The 24,759-nt window shown below is 32.0% G+C and overlaps 1 protein-coding gene across 2 annotated transcripts; it reads right to left on the bottom strand.

Moving 5' to 3' along the window:
* Positions 1-9,398: 9,398 nt before the first annotated feature.
* LOC125842553 (DNA mismatch repair protein MSH4) lies at positions 9,399-23,301 on the bottom strand. Of its 2 annotated transcripts, none has more exons than XM_049521859.1 (24): positions 23,202-23,301; positions 20,503-20,706; positions 20,368-20,403; positions 20,151-20,263; positions 19,218-19,263; positions 18,398-18,444; positions 18,093-18,200; positions 17,712-17,787; positions 16,742-16,814; positions 16,506-16,651; positions 16,343-16,428; positions 15,666-15,805; positions 15,346-15,485; positions 15,218-15,268; positions 14,755-14,818; positions 13,302-13,445; positions 13,148-13,215; positions 12,958-13,016; positions 12,395-12,551; positions 12,090-12,142; positions 11,900-11,998; positions 10,416-10,530; positions 10,215-10,337; positions 9,399-9,631 (listed from the first exon to the last, which is right to left on the bottom strand). In XM_049521859.1, the coding sequence occupies exons 1-24, from the start codon at positions 23,265-23,267 to the stop codon at positions 9,467-9,469; spliced, it is 2,379 nt and encodes a 792-aa protein (XP_049377816.1). In that variant the 5' UTR covers positions 23,268-23,301; the 3' UTR covers positions 9,399-9,466. The 2 variants fall into 2 exon arrangements, with proteins under 2 accessions (XP_049377816.1, XP_049377817.1); XM_049521860.1 differs by having other exon boundaries at positions 20,368-20,407.
* Positions 23,302-24,759: the final 1,458 nt, after the last annotated feature.

Below are 24,759 nucleotides of genomic sequence, written 5' to 3' on the forward strand. Positions count from 1 at the left end.
AAACACAACACATTTAAAGGTCTATAGGATAGGGTCAATTTGGTCCATATATAATACATACCCCTCCGCTCATTTTTTACTTATCTATTTTGGTCTTTGAACGCCCCTAAAAAACAATGATTGATATATGGATTCTTATCACAATGCCTATATTAATGAATTTAGTATTAGGTTTTTAAAAAATAATTTGACCCGAAGAGTGAGTAATTTATGCAAAAAGTAAAATATAAAAAAATAAATATTAGTATCTTTTTTTAATATATTAAAAATTATTAATACACATGAAAATTTATTTTTGAAACAGTGAACAAGTAAACTATTTTCAATCCAAACAAGAGCACACATTAAAATTGTCATGGGAAAATTGGAAAATCGTAAGTTTACCTTACCAAGAGAAAGTACATCCACACATAAAACAATGGGAAAATGCCAAAAAAAAAAAAGAATTTGAGATAGCTTTTCATAATCTCAAAGATCATAATTATATAACAACTTGAGATGGCTTTTCATAATTACGTAGTTAAAGCATATTCATAAAAAATAAATAACCTACACCTGCTTTTTTCACAACGTTGAAAAGGGAAAGAAAAAAGTTACATTTTAAGAAAGAATAGAAAAGCGGCAATATTTTTTTTAATACACAAAAAATAATCAATAACATCATAAAATATAATAATTTCATCTTTTAAAAGTTTCTTTGTGGAAATATAAAAATTAAACTCCGTATCTTTCTGTTGTGTGTAAATAAAATAATTATAGTAATTATACTTCATAAAAATAAAAAAAAGTCGTGTGCGGACCAAATGAATATCGTTGTTAACGTATGTAACTAACTTACCACATATTCCAAGCTATTTAGCTACTCCCTCTGTCCACTTTTAATTGTCATGGTTTTTTTCAGAGTCAAATTATAAGAATTTTGACTAATATTTTACGATAAAAAATTGCAATTTATCGTATTTCTCGTGTAGTTTTTGAATAACTAAAGTTTTTGTTTAAAATATCGAATTACTGTAATTTGATTTAACTTTAAAAATTAATCAAGTTGACTTTCGGAAAACATAACATGACAAATAAAAATGGAAGAAGAGAGAAGAAGTTTTCTAGTAATGATTCTTACCATGAATCCACAACAAATACAAAAGGGCTTCAAAAAGATCTTTTCTAACCTCTATCTTTCAAGTAAATCCGCTATCATATTTTACTATCTAAAATTATATATCAGACTTTTTTATTATCATACGCTATCAATTATTAGAGAATTCTTTTTTGACACAATTATAAATAAATAAAATAAATTGCTTAGTTAAAATAACACAAAAGACACCCAAAAAAAGTTCTAAACCATGCCCACCAAATTAAGAAACCTGTCTTAACTAAGAGACAAGGACTTTCATATTACTAAAAGAGTAAAAGGTATTCATCATCATGAATTCAAGGAGACATATAGTAATCAATAACTATGACAAGTGGTTAAAACTCAATTAGGTCACGATATTTTTCCATGACGAAAAAGAATATTCAAACATAAACTACGATTCTAGACAATTTTTAATTTAATGTAATTTCTAGATCCCTACTAATATTAGCAATGAATTATAAGAATACTCATTTAACTAAAAGGTATTCAATTAGCTATACGAATTAACTAAGGATTATCAATAAATTTCGTAGCTAATGTTATATTTTCTTATAGTGTAATGGAGGAATAATGAATTAGGTTCATAAATTAGCAAAAGTCCAGGTAGGTAGGATGTAATTAACAAATGGAGTTGACACCTAACTTTCAAGATGACATCAAATCAAGGAAATGCTTCAATATGACTTTATTGGTATTAAATTATCAAATTAACTAAAGACAAATTTCTTAATTTTCTTATCAAGTAAATCGTTAACCGTTAAGCTCAAATCTTCTCAGTATCTTCTTTAACAACAACAGGAGAAATCTTCTTTAACAAGAAGTCAACATTCAATAACGAGTTCTCCTTCTCTAGGACAAATTTGCTATAATTGGCTCACCGCATTTAGCAGAGTCAAAAGAAGTACCGTCCGATAATTATTAACCCGATATTTAATCAATTGATTTTTTATTTGGTTTGTTAGTGAATTAGTATATTTTAAAATTGATAATTAATAAGTCAAATCGTTAAGTATAATTATCCGCCTCTTACTTTTCTTTTCAGTATGTTATATATTTAAAAATTATGAAAAAACAGTACTATAAATCACAATAATTAACAACTTAAAGTATTTTTGAATATACATTAAAATGTGATTGTTATATTAAATGAATAATTTAAAAAATTAGAATTGTGTTATATCAATTGTTTAATTGTTATATTAAATGAATAAAGTAAATAGATATTATTAGATCTCTGTTTTTTTAGGCGTTGGCTATAATCAACTTAGAAAGGGACTAAGCTGCACACTTTCATATTGAAAGCATTGACCAAATGACGAAGCTTCCATCTGTGTATTATTAATTCATCATCATAAATTCCACTCATAGTTATTCGCCATGGCAAATGTTCAAAACTTAATTAGGTTATCATCATATTTTTTCACGAAGCATAACACAACTTTTTCCATGAGTTTGTATATATATTAATGTTGTAGTCTTGCACTCTTATATTATGCTGGTTTGATACCCTATAGTATTTTTTATTATTAATAAATATGATCTCTAATTAAGTTAGTTTTTTTAATTATTATGTTTCATTAGATGAAATTCAAAATTTTAAACGCTCTAATGAAACTTAATATATACTAAAAGTTCGTGGATCTTTCAAAGAGTTCATCTTTTGACCAAGTATAGAAAAGTTATAAAATATTGTAGTGCTTACTATAATGTGTTAATCATAAATCTCAAGAACAATCCACTAATTAATCACTAGCTACTCAAACTGATGGTAGCTTTGGATGTAGAATTTTGATTTCCTTTCAGATAAATTTCAATTTTGTTTTAATGCTCTAATAAAGCTTTAATATATTCACATAATTATGGTTCAAGGAAATCAACAACAAGACCTGGAAAGGAATTTGTATTTTATCAATTCAAACAAGAGATAAATATTATATTATACTATACTAATTGGGAAAGTAACATAAAAAAAAATACAACATATCAAAACATTACCTTTTAAACCCTAAAATACTATACACTACAACCTATGAAACCCTAAAAGCAAAATTAAGCATCCTATGAAACCCTAAAAGCAAAATTAAATACCCGATTCAACATGAAATTATAAATCATCCCTTGGAAAAAGAACCGAGGTCGTAAGAAAACCAAGGGGGATTATTGTTTTAATTTATTTATTCACAATACTAGAAAGGAAGTATGTTTCTTCTTGCCGTATTCATCCTTCTCCGCACGTAACACAAAGCTGGATCTACCATTGTCCTCCAAACCTCCGTCTCTCCATAACGCTCGTCCATCTTTGTGAAAATCCAATACAATGCTTTTGTTACAGGAATCACCAGACCAACGATAAACACAAATGGTCTAACGTAGGTTGGTAACAAGAGGGATATGGTGGTCGTGATAGAGACGCATCCCAGCAAATTCACAATAAATGGATCATAAGACCCCCGAGGATATCTGTACTGGATCCAAAGAAGAAAACAATACATAGTCAAAGATATTACCGCGATTATAGTGACTATAGGCTGTTGTTGAAACATGTTGGTCCCACTGTATTTCAGTTGTAACAAGTTAAGAATCAGGGACAGTGATGTCAAGAAGAGTTTAATAATATCCATTATTAAGATGGAAAGAGAGGGAAAATATATGGAAGTTTTACTTGTGAAAACGAGTAACTAGCTACTATATATATACAATAACAAAAAGCAGAGATGCCACTAAGTATTCTTTTAATTTATAATAACAAAAAGGAGAGACGCCACTAAATATTCTGTGGCATGCTGCTCTTTTTGTATATAAAGGGGGATTAGAGATATCTCCAACTACTACGTTAGTCATGAATTGTGATTTGTGAATTCCACTCAAAAGCCAAAAATTAAAGTAAATACTATTGTTTCAGTCTCCATCTGTTAAGCAACAATTAATGTTTAGTTAAACTTTTTAAAAGTGTCTCTAATTATATTTACTCTAAAAGTTTTTTTTTTTAAAAAAAAAACTAGCCTCAAGATGTAAAAGTTTTTGTTGCTTTCTTAAACTTCATAAAAGAAGAATAATCACACACATTTGTCAACATGTGTGCAGCTTCTCGAAATTAAATTTAAATTTAAGGATATTATTGCCATTAAAAAAAATTAACTATATTATTTTCTTGATTCATTTACCATCGAGATAGATGTATGACATACATTCTTTGACAATTACATAAAAAAAAAAATACTATAAATCACAATAATTAACAACTTCAAATATTTTTATAATATATTAGAAATTTGTCGATTCTCAAAATTTAACATGAGTCGCATAAATTGAGACAAATAGAGTAGCATAGTACTATGAATCACAATAATTAGTAACTTAAATTATTTATTACAATTTTAAAAATATATATTAAAAATTTATTGACTCTTAAAATTTCACATACGTCATATAAACCGAGACATAAAGACTAACATATATTATTTGAAAATTACGTTAAAAGTACTATAAATCACAATAACTAACAACTTAAAATATTTAGAAATCATGCAAAACTTTGGTTGACTCTCCTAATTTCATCTGTGTCATATAAAGAGCAACATAGGGTCAGTCGGTCAATTGACTGATATGCCTTTCTGCTTCAATTTCTCTACTTTAATTTTCTCTATTTATATTTAGTACCTTCTTCATTTTAATTTATTTGTCTTACTTTCATTCTTTTTTTTAATCATGTTGTGTATTTTAAAAACTACAAAAAAAAAAAAAAATAGTACTATGAATCAGAATATTCAATAACTTAATTTTTTTTTTAAAAATATACATTACACATTTGGTTGACTCTCAAATTTTTATTACATGTATCAAATAATTTGAGACAGTGAAAGTAAAAAAATATATTACTTAAAAATTATGTTAAAAGTATTATAAATCACAATAATTAATAACCTAAAAATTTTAAAATTATAGTAATGACCCGTTAGGTCATTTTGAGAACTACAAAATCTTTTTCCGTAAATTTTAAATGAGAATTTTGAATTATCCGTGTAACTTAAAATAATTAATTGATGGATAATTTTTTGTATCCGAGATGGATTTTAATCTTAATGATGCTTAATGATGAGGGAACATCAAATTGATTTTAGTCCAGGTTCCCTGGCAAGAAAATATATTCAAAACGAATTTTTAAATGAAAAATGGAACCAGTTGAAAACTTGGTTTTTTGACACTTATAGTGGAGAAGATTTAAATAATATTTCTCAAGAATTTTATGAAACTTGTGCATTACATAATCATATTATGTTCTTTGTGCCTTGGTTTATAACCACTTATTTGTCTTTATTCATCAACGTTCTTGAACGATCTTACAAAGATGAATCAGGTAATATTATTCAATCCATTTATCCTCCTCAAGCTCCGTTTATTTTACCAAATAATACTGGTATTACTTTTACTGCTTTTTATAAATTTATTGATAATGAGGTGGCCGCAGTAAGTATTAATGAGATTAATCGACTTATTTCTCAAAATAATTATTTGGGTTTGTATATTTGTTCTCTAGATAAGAAGTTAGATAATCTAACTAATCTGAGTGTTCAAATTGATGATAAAATGAAAACGGCTCAGGTTTCTGAACAGGCTTCTACATCAAAACAACCTGATGTTCATATTCAAAGACCTCCTGTGATTCAAGATTTCATTCTTAGGCCTCTTCATGACTTGGAAAACCTTCTTGATAAAAAGGGATAATTTTTAGATGATTAATTTAATTGATAATAATAAACCAAATCTAAAATTTATTTAATATTCTATATGACTTTTATATAAATATAATTAAAATATATTAGTAGAATTTGTCACTTTTAGAACCAAATCTAAAATTTATTTAATATTCTATATCACTTTTATATAAATATAATTAAAATATATTAGTAGAATTTGTCACTTTTAGTACATAATTATTTTTAAAAAGAGAAAAGAGAAGAAGAATCTCACTTGTACGGACGACGGGGAAGGTGCCAGCTTCACTTCTTGAAGTAAGAGTTAGATACAGCTCTAACTTTTCAAAATTGTTGGAACTCCAATAGATTAACATAATATATATTAATTAATAAATAATAAGGGAAAAGTGCATAAGCCACTATGCTTTGTTGTTTGAAATTGTCGGCCAAACACAGTGCCGGCTCTATGCTTTGGGAAATAAGGCTTTTGCCTTAGGATCCTAAATTTCGGGGCTCAATTTTTTATCAAAAATAAATTATGTGTTAAAATTTTTGTTAAAAAAATGATTAGTTATGATAAAAAGTATAAATTTTTTAAAAATATATTATTTTACCTACTTTAACATCTTTTGTACTTTGTTAAAAATAAAAATTAATAATGAAAAGTGTTGAACAAAGTGAATTAAAAATTCTTTTTTATTTCTTTTTTAAATTTTAGTTTCAAGTATTACTACAACCATATTAAAATGGGGTATACCAAGTCATCAACTTCTTGCGTCAAATTCTATGGTACTAACCCTTATCTTTATTTAATATTTTTCAACTTATTACTTATATAATTATGTTAACATTCATATAATAATTGCCTCACTGAAAGGATGTTTTTCAATGTTGAGTTGATAAAATCTTACCTAAAACTAATACTGAAAAAACAGTATAAAAATACTAATAAGTTTCATCTAAATAGTGTAAGAAAAATAATTTTTGAATAAATACGTATATGAAGTTTGTTTATATTTTAGGCCCCAAATTGAAATCTTGCTTTAGACCCCCAATCACGTTGAGCCGCCCCTGCTGAAACAAAGAAAAAAAAAAGTTTTGAAGCATTACTACAAGCATATTAAAAACAAACTTAAATTTTTTTTGGGGCGGATGGGGGGCGGATGGGGGCGAGGGTAGGGGGGTAAAAAACTAAAAAGTTTGAAATTAGAAATATATTTTTAAAACTAAACTTTTTTTTTGGGGGGGGGGGGTAGGGGGCTGGGGGTAGGGGTGAGGGTGGGGTAAAAATATTGAAGTTAAAAACAAGCTTTAATTTTTTATTTTTTTTGGAGGGGCTGATTTGAGGGTAGGGACAAAATAAATTGATTTTTTCAACAAAAAAAATTGTAATTTGAAGTTGGAAGAGAGTTTTGGAAAATATTTTCCTTAAGTTTTGAAGGGAAGTCATTTTCCTTAAATTTGAGAAAAATTAATTGATTTGGAAAATATTTAACTCAACCAAATATGAGAAAATTAAAAAATATTTTCCGAAAAATGTTTTCCTTCACACCAAACACCCACCCCCTTAATTAATGTATATTCTTTAGAAAATTAAACACGTCACGTGCATCTGTGTGAAATAATTGAATTTGAGGAAATAGTTGTTACTGAATTTAATTGATTTTCAAAATCTGTTAGATCTTTTGATATTGTGTTTGTATAATGTTCAAAGACAAAAAGTAAAAGGTACTTTGAATACGTTAAGGAATATACCCTCTTATTCCTTTCGACTGGTTCATAATAGATTTTTGTATTTTTTCAAAAGAAAATAATAAATAAAATTTACTATATTTTACTATAATAATCATGACTATTAATAAAGTGTTTTGAGAAATTAATTAATAATTTATATTTAGAATTAAAAAAGATTCACTTGATATATTAAAATTGACAAATAAAAGTTAAGGTTATTTTTATATTTTATTTATATATAATATAGACAAATAGAAATGAACAGTAAGAATATAATTTATGAATTAAATTACATGAGGTTAATGATGTCTCTCTTTTATGAAGCAAATAAAATAATGAGTAATGAATAAAACCAAGGAAATAATTGATTTTGCAGTAAAAGTATTGATGAAGTAGAATGAATGTAGCCAAGAAAGGTTTAATTGTTCATTACATTATGACCTTTTATTTCTTCATCACATTTTCCCACGGCAAAAAGAAGATTCTTAATTAATCACTAACTTTATTTCTTCCACGTAATGGAGGATATTATGCCCCATCACTAGATAAATAGTAAAAATTCAAAATACTTAAAATATGATAGATATTTATGTTGATGTAATATTACATATCATAAATATAAGTTGAAAATAAAATGGCAAAAGTAAAAAATAAATCTTTAGGTCGAGGCGCATGTATCGCTCTCTTTAAGGAAATTAAAGTCTACTACAGCATAATCTACAATAGCCCAACAACAACGGTACAACTCAAGCAACTCTGAATTAATTGAAGAGTCCAAAGCTCCACAAAGAACATCTTCCTTCAACATATAAATACTCTCTTTTATTTAGTGAATATAGTTGAAGACTTAGAATATTATTCTTTGTCTCAACTCTCTCACTTCACTAACTCAGTGTATAAACAATACAACACTTCTCATATTTTCTTACACTCTTTCACATATTCCCAATACAAAATAAGACCACATTATTTATAAGTGGGGAATTCTTCCTTACAATGAATAGGAAGATAATGTGGTCGTAAATTGAGTAGATAAATTATCCAAAGATTACACAAGTTACAAGGTATAATGAGGTTGAATAATGGATAAAATTAGCGATAGATTATGAAAATAGTAGTTACAAGAATTACCTCAAAATAATGACCACATTCTTATCAATTTATACCTACTAACATATACAATTAATTTTTAATTTTTAATTTTAATATTAAAATACATAAACACCACCATATCATAATAAGTATAGAAATTATAAAAAATTCTATTGTTCATATATGTTGACATTTTAGTTAATACTATACGTTAATATTATAATCTTGTACCTCTATAAGTGCATCTTTCAAAGATTTTGTCTTTCCACCAAGTATAGCAAAGTTACAAAATATTGTAGTAGAGAAAATACATAGTACTTTTTTCTTTATTCTTTTTCACTCTCTTACTTTTGGACTCTTTTCTCCTTTTTACTTCAATTTTGATTTTCATCTTAAATACACAAAAAAGAATTAAAATTACCCTTAACATATTGAAAATAACTTAAAATGTCCTCCTTCCGCCTATTGACTAAAAAAGGTGCTTAAGGTCCCCTCATTTTGAACAGAAGCTCATGTGACATAAATAAATATTTTAATTAAATATGTAACATTATTTTTATTGGTCCACATGTAATTAGATTCAATTTCATTTACAATCGTATCCAGTGAAGAACAAAACTTGTAATTTTATGCAAATTAAAATAGGCCCTCAATGAGAGATCAAGAGCCCTTTTACAATCAGACATTTAGTAGTCATCTCAAAGTACCATTTTCTTAGTCCAAGATTATCAGATGGATTCAAAATTTCAGATAACAGTGTTGATGTTAGATAAAATATTTTTGAGTTAATCGTTCTACTTATCTAAAGCCTTCCACCAATATAGCTTTCCTTAAGGTTCTGCAGAGCCTCCCTTAGAGAATCTTCATCCTGATCAGAATATTTCAAGCACATCAGCCGTTGAGCTACACGGTAAATCAATTGTACGTCCTCGTACTGTCTGCAATTCACCTCCATTCTCTTCATTTCCTATACAAACACGAAAAAAGAAGGCAAACCGATCAAACATAACATGGATGTGCAATTTACCTTCCTCAAAGCTTGGAAAATTGAAACAAAAAATGCAGGGAAGAAACGCAAATGTATGGAAAATCTCCGCCTATGTGAGTTTCACAATGTGTAGTTGGTCCCAAACTCAGGATAAAAGAGCAGTACTGTGATAATTGATGGCCACACTTGAAATCTATGTTGCTCGGACCCTTCACAATGTCGACAGGTGCATGTCAGATACTCCAAAAGTAGTGCATTTTAGAGAATCCAACACGGCTGTGCCAATAATTTTAGGGAGTCTGAGCAACATAGCTTAAAATAGTCTAAGTTGGTGCAAGGGTGAGATGTTGCTATGATGCACTCAAGAGTGTGGTCTAATGGTCAATGAAGTGAATTAAGAACCATGAGGTCTCAGGTTCAAATTCAGTTTTTTCTGTTTTAAAGAGAATGGTGGTGGAAAGAAATGGAACTCTCGCAGTGGTAAAAGGAACTACAAGATCTTTCAACACAATGGCAATTTCCAAACAAGACATTCTTTCATTGCGGAAGTGAAACAAGTTACCTTCTCTGTGATCCTAGATGTGATTCTTTTGGCAGTCTCCACTACTGAACTTGGTAATCCAGCTACCCCTGCTAGCATGAGGCCGTAATGTGGCACATGACGTGACCCATCCTTCAGTTGAAACTAAGTAGAAAACACAAAGAGGAAATGAAAATGAAGGTATAAACTGTTTATAAACCATTGAATGATTCAGAGATATACCTTGAAGTCCATGCGGTTATTCCTCACATCAACATCAAAATGAAGAATTTTTACATTTGGATACATGGTGGATAGTGCTGATAGATTTTCCATATGAGTCGCAAATATTGAGTACCTGCAAACAGATTAAATAGAATCAAAGAGAAGCAATTGGACGTACATTGGGTTGAATTATGTAACTTGGCAGTATGTATTAAATTCTGCGACAAAATAATATACATCCAACAGCAAGAGACCCAATTCTTTATGAAAACCTAAAGAATGTGTAGTTATTTTTCTTTTTTTCTTATAACCGTGGTGTCTGGGCCAGCTTGCGCCTCCCACCAGCAACAACAATAGGTAACTCTATCCACCAAAGTTTGAACATATGGGAAGTTTTTGTATCTGCTGGAATTTGAACTTGAGACCTCATGGTTCTCAACCCACTTCATTAACCACTATGTCACACCCTTGGGTCCAAAGAACGTGTAGCTATTGAAAACTTAAAAGAGTGACAACGTACAATATAATAAGCTCACTGGGTAGAAAATTATCTGGACAGCAGAAATGCATCCATAATTATATAGAATTTGACATTATTATTGGGGCCGCATGTCTAAGAATCTAGAAGAGTTGATTAATCACAAAATTTAATGCCCCAAACACCTCCTAGTAGTTCTCTGCCAATTTTATAAGAACTATGAAGTCTAAAGTTTAATTCTGAGATATAATGACATCTAGGAAGTAACAAGATGAAGAGTTTTATCAGCCTTCTGAACAAAAATGAAGAAATCTTTTAAAGGTAACATCTTGCTTCTCTATAATGAACTTCAAACTAGTGATTCTATAAGAGGCTCAGTAAACAATCTTATATATGTCTGCAGATGAATGTTAATGCCTTTCTTCTTACAAGAAATTGTAGATGATATCACAAAACTCACTCCCTATTTCAAGGTCCGGCACAGTATTTATTATTCAGCCCCGATATTCAAATACCAGATAAGAATAATTTCAAGCCTGACGTTCCCCTTGGTATGGTTTTTGTAGGTTCACTAGCAATCTTGATTGGTTTCAAAATTCTTTGCTCCTTATTTGAATCCTGCTTCTAAGAAGCCTTAGAATTGGAAGACGTATCTTTTATAGCATCCAGGTAAAAGCAGAGTTTTAGCAGTTTGCAAGTACCAAATATTCCTTCAACTTATCAAGTGAAAAATTAAAGCCTAAATTTCAAACTTTGCTGCAGTCCAACAACAACAACATACCCAGTGAAATCCCACTATGTGGGGTCTGGGGAGGGTAGAGTGTACGCAGACCTTGCCACTACCTCGTGGAGGTAGAGAGGCTGTTTCCGAAAGACCCTCAGCTCAAGTACACCAAAACCATACAATGTAAAATATAAGCTACCTAATTATAGGCTTTGTTATGAAATACAGTACATGTTTGGGCTAGTAAATATTAAGCATATGGCATTTAAGATTGAAATACAAAGAGAGCTTTGAGATTACGCTTTAAGTGCCAATAGATGCTCACAACAGCTCCACGCGATTGCGAATCCATCAGAGGATGAAGTTGCCCTCCCCAATTCATCCATAACAATCAGACTTCTGTGTACAGCAAAGGAAGAACAAAATTTTAAACTTTAGACAGACAAATCCTCATGCTAAGTCAGTGGAAGCATTTTGTGAAACAATCTACCTATGGGACACGTTTTGCATGATAAAAGCCGTCTCCTTCATCTCTGTCATGAACTGCACAGACAACAGTTACATGAAATACGGGTGATTTCTATATTGGCCATCTCTGTGACAGGATGATTCGAATATGAAGAGAACATTTGCAAATTGAAGACGTCAAACTTCAGTAGAAATTTGGCAAAACTAATGTTAAGCTTTTTCACAAGTAAAACTAACTATTGCATAAATACAGGAACAAAATCAATGCTCTTCTAAAATATAGAACTTCCATGCAAGAATATACCATTCACAAGTAGATGATTATACCGTGCTAGAGTTTGATTCGAGACTGTCCATTGTTCCCATCCTTGTGAAAATACGATCGACCACCCTCAAAGTGGCAAATCGAGCAGGAATATAGCAACCAATTTGAGCAAGGATGATCATTAAACAAACTTGCTGAAGATAAGTACTTTTTCCGCTCCTACAACAAACAACATGCAGGAGTTATCAGGTAGAAAAATGGCACAACAAACCCATGTGAGGCAGATAGAGCTTATCTAAGATGCATGGGAGGGATGAGAGAGGTAAGTCAAGAGGTGTTGAAGTCCCCATCATCCATTATTTTTCTTTGCTCAGTGCTTCAATTAAAAGACAGAAAAAAACTTATGCTGTAACTTCCCGTTAAATATATGTCTGGGGATAAAATCTTAATCGGGAGAAGGAGGTTCTCATTTGTTCCCTTCCCTCAATGCCCAAAATTTTGAAGAGTTCGACATGATGTGAAAGGGGATATGGTGTCACTCATACTGGATGCCGTGATACTCACAAGAAGAACAAACCAACACAGACAGTTTAATTTTCTTTAGGAATATAATAAGGTTCCTTACATGTTTGGGCCCATTACAATAGCCATATTTGATGCTTCAGAAAGAAAGATGCCATTTGGCTGCAAAAGAGAATTCAATACCACTTCCAAATTCAGAAATTTCTAGTATCAAAGTAGAGAAAGGCCATTAACTTGCTATGTCAAGAGCAATTTCAAACTTCTTCTAAGATCATTAGAAGAAAACAACATACAATGAAATCATTGTGTATGCTTTCCAGAATGGGGTGCCGTCCAGAATCAATTGCCAATGGGCCATCACCTACGAGGGGAGAAAAATTTAACCACTCAACTTTTTTCATAATCTTGGCATCAAGTAAGTATTGAGAGTTATGACTAAATACTCACATGTAAAACGAGCTCTAGTATATCTATCAACTGGTTTTGTTGATATAGTGTGAGCAAATGAATTTACCATCATGTCTAAAAGGCACAACGCTTCTGCAAGAACAGTAAGCACAGAGACATCCTCTCGTATTGCATCCATTAATGCTGCATGTTAGCATGAAAGGGAAAAAATTCTAAGTACGGATAGTTCTCAAATAACAATAGGGTAAACAGAATGAAGAGTATGCCACTTGCTGAATATACTATATGCAAATACAGGTTAACATATGCATCTTTCATGTGTTAAGCAGAATTGTCAGAGACATACAAAAACCAATATTAATACAGAAGTAATAAGCAGAAGTTGGTGAGTTATCTTCCAAGTACAGATTGGAAGAAAACGTTAACATCCCATCTCATTCAGAAAAATCCTTATCCTTCTAATCAGCATGTCGCTACTAGTAGTTAAGTAACGTTACTCTTGCTAAGCAACCAGCTATATTATAAAGGATATAAGTCCTGCCTGGAGCTATGCTTAGAATCATTGAGATGCAGGGAAACTACTACGCAGATCTCTACCAGAGACCAGGACAGGCAATAAGATATAAAATATTATTGGATGCTTTTACTTATCAAAACATATATATTATAGGAGGATTTTATCAAAGATTTTGACCTCTGTTGACATATGCAAAAGCTCTCGTTTAAAAGCCAGTAATGGCAAAGCACTCCTTTGCCCCACCCATAAGCAACATGTATACAGTGATTTTGCAATATTCTCTCATCGCAATCAACTCTGATAGACCATCCATGCATATATCTTATGGGGGTTTTATGCAGAATGCAAGGCAAAGAAGATAGGAAGATTTCAAAAGATCATTTTTTCTATTTAACCAAAGCTCTAAAGATGTCATAATGATTTTTTTCTTTCTACATTTAGGTTTTAACTAAAGCTGATCCGCTGACGAATTTAGGGTTACATCATCATATTCTTGAGTCAAGGATATTATAGTAACAAGGTATTTGTATTGAGTTCGTAGGAAATAAATATACCCTACTATTCTTTGCATCTTTTCAGCAATAAAACAACTAAGAATCAGCCCCACATTTTCCACTCTTATAATATGTTTATGTTCCTGATCCACTAAATTGTCCTCAATCAGCTTTGCCCTCTGGCATGACTAAAACCACAAAACTTTAGAATAAAAATAGTCCCGACAGTTTCATTAGTTCAAAGTTCAAACACCAAAAAAGGTTTGCTTAAATAAGATGAAACACTATAATATGTTTAAGAACATTTCTTCTTGCCCCTTGGAAGCACCCAAAGAAAATAATCTAAGCTTTATGAAGCAAATGCCTTAGTTATGAAGTCACCGCTAATTTTTTCATTCTGTGTGGACAAGCATTTGATTGGGTAGACAAGAGATCCAATAGCAGTAGTAGAAAAAGATGTGCATTGCACCCATCAATTTACCTTCAAGACAAAGTGCAGTCCTCAACCAGCATTCTTTAGCTGCAGACTTGTTCCTCACATTCAACTGTGAATGAAGAAAAAACACCTCATCTATGAGCAAAGAGAAAGATAACCACCTGAATATTTGCACTTACTCTCTAGTTACTTTGATTGTCTGGAACTTGTCAGAAGCATTTTACACCACATGAAAGAAAACCAATTTACGTAGTTCATGAGTGTAACTCATTCTCCATTACAGTTGTCACCATCCTTGCTTAAGCCTTAACACTACATTCACCAATCTATACAACTATTACCAAGCAGTGTGTCCTCACCTACCTTTCGCTATTATTGCAAATTGAAAGCATTTTACACCGATCCAGTAACTGGATTTCCTCATAAAGATTATCAAGAGGAATATATTATGGAATATGTTTTGCGTCCAACCAAATGGAGCCTATAGTGGATGTCCAGTAATACTCACTGAAGCAAGCTCAAGACTCGAGCAATGGACATTGTTTCCATGTTTCACGACCTGATTATGTGAAACTTGTTAGAGGAAACGAAGCAGGATGCATAAGGACAGTTTAACTTATATCATAGCATAACAACCTGGATGAACTTGCTGGGCAGTTTTCCCTGTATGTCCTTCTGTGGAATGCTAAAGTAAAACCCTTGCCTATTATTGAATGGGATCTTCAAGTTCGGCAGTTTGAAATCTTGACGATACTTATTTGCGAGACTGTGTATAGCTATGAAATCAGTGTGTTAGAAACTAAGACAATGCACTTGAAAGAAATTAAATCGTTAACAGAAAACTTCCAATGCACTTCCTTCACTCGTCTCTGTTGCATACCTAATTTACAAAGCCCCGAAATTTCCACTCAATTCCAAAAATAAACAAATTAAATCATGTAATATAGTAGAAAAACCTTCGCTGGTGTCACAGAATGACCGCCGAGCCATATCAAGAAGCCCATCTGCTCCAGCCTTAACAGCAAAACACTGCTGTGTCCGTGCAACAAAAGGAACTCTTGTATGAAGGACATCTTCGTCAATCACCTCTCCAATTCTGAGAAAGTAAATGTTGCATGGATAAAATAAATATATGAACTGCTGAATGGACACAATAACACAGTTATTGTCATCTAGGAATGATCATATAATAATTAGAAAACTAAATGTATAATACAAAGAAATCACCACTCATTAGTAATTTGCCACATCATAGCATCTTAATCTTTTAGCGATGAACTTTATTTTACTCTTACTTCGTTTAATTGAGAGAAACTAATTTTCAAACTAACAAAAACAGTATCCATCGAATATCCTACATCATCATCCTAGAACTGTGTGGCAGCTAAGAAGATTGAGTAGGCACAGGAATAATTAGCTCATGGATGTTAGACAAAATTGAGGAACAGGAATCCTCTCTTTCGGCAGAACAAGAACCGAGAAAGAAGGTCCTCCTAGAGGGGATTGAAGTGGAGAAGATCCAACATATATTAACAACGAAGAAAAGGAACTGTCCGAATTCTGAAGAGGGCTCTCTCCGACAAGGAGGAAATTGGGGGAAAGCATCATATATCTAGGCTAATTTGAACATTACCTTTTCCTTATTGAAGTATATTTTTCATTCTCACATATGGTTTTGTACACATTTCCAAGCAGACAACTCTTGGCTTCTTTAAGAACCTGAATCACGAGCTAGTTATTGTACCAGATAAGATCCAGAAAAATGTCAACCCCTGAACCCAACAATGGTGCTGCACCTTGGAGAGTAACGGTAAAGCATCAAGAGCTGTTTTGAGAAGAATAATGCTGGATATCATTATCTGGCTCCTTCTTCCATTATCCGAAGCCAAGACTTCATTAGTAACTCTCTTTGGCTTGAAGCAGAAGTGACAAAGGACCCTATCTAGATGGAGAAGCATCCATCAACTTTCTGAAATGGGAACAAACTATATAGAATACGAGTGAGAACCCACCTCCTTCCTTACATGGTTACCTGTTTCTTTCGGAAACTTACGAAGGGCCTGAGACAAACCAAAGAATAGCTGTTCATTGCTCATCAACTCATCCTGGAGATCAATTGACGAAAGTGTCAAACTTGTAACTCGTTTAAAGTATGAAATTTCAATAAAGGATACACCAAAAAAAAGATGAATTAAGTAGTGAGCTGAATGTCAATATTGTGAAGATGAAAACCCTGTCTTTTGTCCAACTTGATATGCACTTTGGTTGGGTGGGTGGATGGGGGGGTGTAAACGAGTGATATCAGGGCCTCGAAGGAAAAGTAATAATGCTTTCAAAAGCTGTAAAGCATGATAATTGTCAAAAAAGGGTAAAGAAACAGTTTTAACAGTTGCTTGAAGATAGTATATACTTAAAGGTTTCGGCTAGGTCAAATTATATCCTGAAAAGCACAGCATAAAACTACAGGATCATAACTCTCAGAAAACAGCTGCAGGCTTTTTTAAATTTTATTGCAACTAAAACCCAATCAAGTAATGACCAATGTAATTGCATAATCTGGCAGCTATAGTCAAACAGCACATCCCTGATCCCTCAGTGTTAAAAACTTCTATTTTCTGCTAGTAGTCAAAGAAACCTCAATCTCCTCCTTCCTGTTTCGATCCTTCTTCTTTTTTTTTCACCCAAAACCTTTTTTCAGAGAAGGCTTCTTCTCAGTAAAATAATTCTTCTAGAGAAGATATAACGAACAATAACTATGCCTCAATTCCAAACAAGTTGGGGTCGGCTATATGAATCTTCACTATTCCATTGAAGTTCAACTCATGTCGTCATCCTGGAGGAGATATAACCACAATAGATAAATTCTTAAAGCAGAAAATTACTAGACAAAAGTACCATGTAAAACATGAAATTTTTTTGGAAGGATGGTGGCAAATTCTGATTCCATAACTACAGAGCATGTTATATATTCATCTGTTGCATGTGATACATTGAAAACATACCAGGCAATCGAGTCGAGTGTTAATTGTCTCTATGTCTTTCAGAGGCTGCAAAAGATTTGCCCTCAGAAGTCTAGTCCTGCAGTGGAGTATAATCAAGCGAATTCAGCATTATGCTGCAGGTGCACAACATACTGACAAGACAGATTACGAGCTTTCCATCCTGAGCAGAACATTGTCATAAGAACTATGAAGTTGGCTCAAGTGTGAGGGCTTTGTATGTACATGTGTCATACTTTTAATCACAAAATAGCAAGAGGAATTATTAAGCACATTTCTGACTTCTCTTTATATACAATTTGGTGCTGGCGAAATTATTTCCATACCCTCCAATAGTTCGAGTGAAAGATATAATACCAGCTAATCAATGAATTATTTCCATACCCTCCAATAGTTCGAGTTGTTTTAAGCATGTGGAATAAACTTCTCTTTTTGTTGTTTGTGCCCAGAAGAGAAGAGTGCATAGGCTCAATTATCTCCAAGTTCTGAACACTGCCATCAAAGACGAAGTATAAAATTTACAGCATCTACAAAATCATACAGTAAATTCTAAACACATTCCTTTAGGATATTCTGTAACTATTTTGCTGATGTTGTTAGCTGAAATGAAACTCAGTAGCCACTACAACTAGTAAGTGATAAATGCAAGTTGATATGCAACTGTCAATAGTTTGGTACGAGGAGGCTACCTGGTGGAATCAATGTTCATGTGGTCAAAAGATCCATTAAAAGTAACCTGTGGAAGAGAAGATGAATTTGAATCCCAAATACTACTTTTAATTACTCGAGATACATGAAATTCTTAGATGTGCTTATCCACCAAGTGGCACATTAATGTTATATGTATTTTTAACATTTTTGTTTCTTGATCACGTAATGAGAAATCTCTCTAACCAAAGGAACTTCAAAGAATTGTCGCACATGGCACTATAAAGGACGCTAGTGAACAGCGATACTAACCTTCAAAGAGCTAAAAGTAATGTCAATTCAGTTTTTTTTTTTCCTTAGAAACGGGATATGTTTGACTAACTCACTAACCTCCTACAGCCCTATCCGCCAAAAATAGAAATGACTAGAGAAAGAAATTCTCAGTGACATGTTCTAGTCATGTACACTAAAGCTGGACATAGTAAGCATCAATTAACACAATAATGTGAACTCCCAGACCTACTAGGAAAAATCGGTCAGGCCAAAAATATGCAAAAACATGATCTGAGACATTCTTCTTTGCTAGTATTATTTATTGGTTGTGCCGCAACTACAACAATCACAACCAAATCAGGTGCTATTGGTTAACGGGGACTAGTTCATACTTCTTTCAAATTCTTACACATTACTGTGGTGCAATTTGATGGCCAAAATAATTGAAATCAATAGTTGTACTATGCAAAGATTTAACCATTTCGCATGGTAAAATTATTCTTGCAGTATATAAATTCAATAAATTGAAGTACTCTGTATGTTTTATACTCCTATTTGATCCTTTCATGCATGAGAAGTCACACATACCAGCAAAGAGTGATTTGTTATAATAACACCTTTCTCTGCTTCGATCCTGCACATTACGTATGTGGCATATGTATTAATATCCGGAAAAAAATCAAGTGAAACAAGAGGCAGTTTTCCTCTAAATCATTAGCATCTTAATATGCGGAAAAATAATCTTGTTTTGTTTCACATATTGGTAATATAGCTCATAGATCGACAATATATTTCCTTCAAAGTTAAGAATATTAAATTGACATTGCAAGTGTTACAAGGCTCTACGGTTGTAGTTGATACAAAATATAAATTGAAGAGAATCTGGAGATCTGATGCAAGTAATGTGCAGTAAAATCTTGTTGTAGCACAAGAGAAATCATGCTATCAGATGACCTCTTTGTTACAACTCTCACCAAGCATCAAATTGTGTCAGTTTTTCATAAAAGCTAATGAATGGAAGTCTTCACATTACTCAAACTGTATTCAACAAAGTAACATAGTAACATGAGGAAACTCAGATGTTTAAAGAGCTAAGGATGAGGTCTCAAAGTCTTATGTCGATTGTGGAGCACACAATGTTACTCATTTGTGGAGAGAATTTTAGCTCCCTACACTGTGCTTTGAGGACATAATTGTTGACTTGGACTTGCTCTTTTAGACGCTGACAACTTAAGCTCAAGTAATAACTAACTGAGATCTATACTAAATGACCATTCCTGAACTTAGTGGCTCAAATTGCAAACTTAGGTATCAGAAAGAGCATTGGTGAGACTCCTATAGCGAAGCCAATTCAGTGTTTGTACCTATCAGAAATGGATATCAGTGTTGTTGAAAACTGTTCTACAAACTACATTACAACTCTCAAGATATGACTAAAGAATTTGAAATTATCATTCTATATGCAAGAAGCACTGATGAGGTACCGCGTCCAATAAATTGGAAGTCACCATAGCATCATACCACTTGATAGTTGCAGCTGCTGCAGCCAAGCACAAATAGTATTGCTTGTAGTATGAATCCAGCCCAAGAGCAGACGGTTCCTTAGCAGCTAAACCTTTAACCAGTACAGCTCCCTTCAGAATGTATTAAAGTTTGAAGCAGTGTCAGTGTTTAAAACTCATTAAGGCATATAGTTTAAAGCCATCACAATTTAATGGGGAAGCAGTAAAGCCAATACCCTGGTATCATCAAAGCAACCACGGGCCATTATAACCTGTCTACATCAACATAAGCATAAGTTTTTGGCTTTTAAAACATTTCAATCACGCATTTTATCAAAACAGATCCACCAATATGTGTAGAGGACACTTACCTTTTTTGTGGAGGAACAAACTCTGTCAGCCAGTTGTGAGACTCCAACCATTCCATCCGCCGCCAGTTTATTGGGGGAAACAATGATTACCATAGGTTCATAGAACTGTAGTAAAGTCTTTGTATTTTGATAGGAGCTGCTTGTCTCTATATACTGAGAAAGATGCAGTGACGCTGATCTCAAATCAAACGCAGCTACTCCAACCTGCCGATAAATTGCTATTTCCCAGTTAAGATGTGAAATTTCGGCAAAGCATGGTTTCCTTTTCTTTTCAACTCTGAATTACTGCTTAATAAGTTGTTACCTTTTTTATAAGTAATATTCAATCCAAAGAACTGGCAGAAAAACAACAATGTCTTTTTGAAAGTTAAGGAGACAAACTTCACTAGAATTTATGAATAACTTGGAAATTCAATTTTTAACTGAATTAACATCTCAAACCGACTTGCATCCAGGGTACCTTAGGCACAGATTCTTTCTTTAAATGCAATTCACCTGAGTACTTATTGGGTTTCTTTTGAAAAAGGAAAAAAAAGTGTTAAGTCCATTTAAGTCAACAAGAAAAAATGTAGAGTGCAGCTTCACCCAGGGAAGCACCATAGACTTCTTTTAGCTGGTTCCATTCGAGATCATTTTAAGCCGTAAAGTTCTGAGGAACTACAATAAATGGTCCATAGATTCAACTAAAGCTAGAAGCTTCTTAAAGAATTTAGTAGAATGCTACCACAAGATTAACAAATGTATTCAAGGTGAAGGAAAATACTAATGTTGATGCATGCATGTAAGATGAGCAAATGTGAATGCAGCAGCTAAATGTAGATGAGAGAAATAATTATAAAATTTTCTTTGTTTCCTGGTATGAGTACTCACTAAGAAACAAATTATGGTAATGCATTCATTCATTTAATTGGACAAAGTTACTCCTTTCCCCCAATTTATATGACACACTTCCCATTTTAGGACCTCCAAAAAAATGTTTAACATCATTCCACTGATAATATTGTTAATCCAACTTTCAAGAACTCAAATTTAGTTACCTTTCCAAATTTAAACTTTGATGTGGTAGTTCACTATTTTACCTATCAAACTAATTTCTCAGTTATTAATTTGATTCTTTTTCTATTATACTAGTCAAATTCAACATTTTAAACTCAGTCAAAAATTATCTTATGAAGTACACTGTATAGAGTATATCTTATTGTTTATTGTAGAGACCTAGATAGATAGGGAGGATCTGGTTTTGATCAAATAATAAGAGCATTCAATCAGTGCAACTTATTGCTAGGAGAAAGGACTTGAGGGGGATTAATATGGTCCATCGCATCAAATGTGATTGACCTAAATGTTTGCTAATACTCCTGTAATTTCAGAACCTTCTTTTTCACTAGTTCAGTAGCTCACACTTCTCCAACAACAGTCTATATCTGTACAGTATACCAGTCATACATCTTGATTACCTCCATACATCAGTGAATATCAGTGAATATCACATTATATAACCACATTCCCACACATAAACTTGAAAGTAAGCATGTTCTTCAAATTTGATAAACTCCAAACTATCAGTCTATCATGACACGTATAAATTGATGACCTGCTCTTACCTCTGAATTACTTAAACAAACAATAAATTTCAAGGATAGAACATCCACATATTCTTTGACAGTATGCTTAAAATGAAGCATAAACCAATCCCTTCTTCGAATTTGAGAAACTCAAAGCTATCGTCAGACGTGTGCATCATATTTATCCATTTCTCAAAATTCACAAACAATTAAGCTATAACACATGTGTTTATATACATGAAATAAACACTCTTAAGGTCACAAAATTACACCTATTTTAAGAAAAAAAGAAGTTCAAATCTGCTAGTTTCTACATCGCAAAATAACAGTTATCTATTCAACAGAAGTTCAAAAATGCTCGTAATACATAGCCAGAAATGCACATAAAAAAATCAAAAATAATATCAACTTTGTGCATCACATCGCGAAATTTGCACCTGTGATTCAAAAGAACACGTTCAAATTTGCTTGTTAAGTTGCGAAATTGCACCTATTCATTCCAACAAAAAAGGGTTCAAATATGCTCCTTATATATCACAAAACTGCACAGCTTCATTCAAATTTAAGTTCCTATTCGCTGTTAACATCCCGAAATTGCATCTGTTTACTCAAATGAAGTGTAAATATGCTCATTACTAACAAAAAATCACATTCATTCAGAAAAAGTGTTCATAATATGCTTGTAATACATAGTTAAATATCACCTATTCATTCAACAAAGAAGTTCAAATCCTCTCATCATACATCACAAAATTGCACTGATTCATTCAAAATCACACATTAAACATCACGAAATCGCATCTGTTTACTCAAATGAAGTTCAAATTTGCTCGTCACTTGCGAAAACATCTTCATTCAAAAAAAACAAAGTTCAAATATGCTCGTAATACATCGTGAAATAGCACCTATTCATTCAAAAAAAAAGTTCAAACTCGCTCATTGTACATCGCAAAATCACATTGATTCATTCAAAACTAAGTTCAAATTCGCTCGTTAAACATTCGAAATTGCATCTGTTTACTCGAATTTTGCTGGTTATACGTGTGATGCTCGTCAAAATATTCTGTTTTATGATGTTAATTCGGATATCAACAGATGAAAATACACAAATGCAGAGAAAAAGGAGAAGATAACCTCCTTGGCTCGGTTCTCTATGAACCCGACGATGAAGCTTGATCTTTCTCCGGCGTCTTCTTCCATTGAACTCTAAGCACTCAGCTTGTGAACAGTGAGCAGTGGTGAAAAAACGTGACTTTTCACATTCGCGCCAAGTTATATATATAGTAGCAAGTTTTTACCCGATTGCCCCTGTATGACGTGGTGTTTATTTTCACTTTTATTTTAATCGTGGTGCTTATTTACGTGGCACGATCATGATTTCTACTTAACACAAATTTTAAAAAATAAATAAATATATACTATATGAATTGAGATCGAGGAAGTAAAAATTTGTGGATCAAAATACTTTTACCTGTAATCTAATTTTGCACACAAGTTTAAGAAAGAATTATCTTGATGAGGAATGACAATGAAAAGAAGGAATTAAATTTAACCCATAAAAAGACCAACCCATCATAATAATACTGTATTTTTTAAAAATTAACTCGTCCCGCCTTATTCCATCTCATTTAATACTTTTTATCTCTTCATTTTATTAAAACGAGCTAAAATACATAATACTAAGTTACAATGGTCGTGTTATTTGCCTTGTATATGTTATAAACAGTAAAAATAAATAAATTAACTACTACTAATTGTTCAAGTAACTTATTCATAAAAAATTTAAGTGAAAATTGTTCTTTTAAGTATGGGGTTAATCTTTTTGAGTTTTTGTCTTTATATAAAACCACGTTGTAATAACTAATATATCTGGTCCTTCATATATATACTGAAAAAATGATTTCGATGACATTTTTCTTACTGCTTACTAATCTCTTAAAGAATAATTGAATAAGTAATTGCTTATTTTTAATGATAGTATCATTTATTTTTATTTTTATCCTATTTATTACCCCTGCCTATATTAACGAGGGACTGGTTCACATTAATAAATGATGATATCAATCAGGACAAACACAACCACTCGTTCTCAACGCTCTTATTGAAGCTGATAGATGCTTCCCATTCTTTGTATTTTGACTAATCAAATCACGTTTTTGACATAAATAATTAATATATCCAAACTACTATGTGATTATATATATAATAAAATAATTAATAGGTCCATAAATTAGAGTGGTACAAACAAAAGTGACAGGTTGTTGCACTGCATGGCAAGTTGGCAACAAGTCAAATAATAGCCCCACTTCATTGACACTCCCTCACTTTTTAATTTTTATTCATGTAAAGACAAAAAGGTTTTTTATTTAAATAAATGTAAATTTGTAGACTGGTAGAAAAACATGTGACAATTTGCATATAATTATTTGTAAATTTCGTTGTTTCAATTAATATGATGTGGTTAACTGAATACAAAAAAATTGATGAGAAGAGCCTATATTAACACAACTTCAATAAAGGATATTAAAGTTTGTGGTAAATATGTATTCATACTAGATGTATAAATCCAATTAATAAAATTAATTTGAATGACACATATTTTACATTATTAATTATTTTGATTTAAGCATGTGATATAAGTAGATTCTTACTTTAATTTAGAGCATTAAAGTCAAATAATGTTATATTTTTA

This window comes from Solanum stenotomum, chromosome 10 (genome assembly GCF_019186545.1).
Source record: "Solanum stenotomum isolate F172 chromosome 10, ASM1918654v1, whole genome shotgun sequence".
Taxonomy (NCBI): domain Eukaryota; kingdom Viridiplantae; phylum Streptophyta; class Magnoliopsida; order Solanales; family Solanaceae; genus Solanum; species Solanum stenotomum.

What these genes read in the sequence shown, in the direction of transcription:
- LOC125842553 (XM_049521859.1), bottom strand. Translation starts at nt 23,267, where the DNA reads ATGGAAGAAGACGCCGGAGAAAGATCAAGCTTCATCGTCGGGTTCATA. An exon ending in ATGAACATTGATTCCACCAG is followed by an intron (nt 18,201 to 18,397) that starts GTAGCCTCCTCG and finishes CTTTGATGGCAG; the next exon opens with TGTTCAGAACTTGGAGATAA. An exon ending in TATACTTCAATAAGGAAAAG is followed by an intron (nt 15,806 to 16,342) that starts GTAATGTTCAAA and finishes TTACTTTCTCAG; the next exon opens with AATTGGAGAGGTGATTGACG.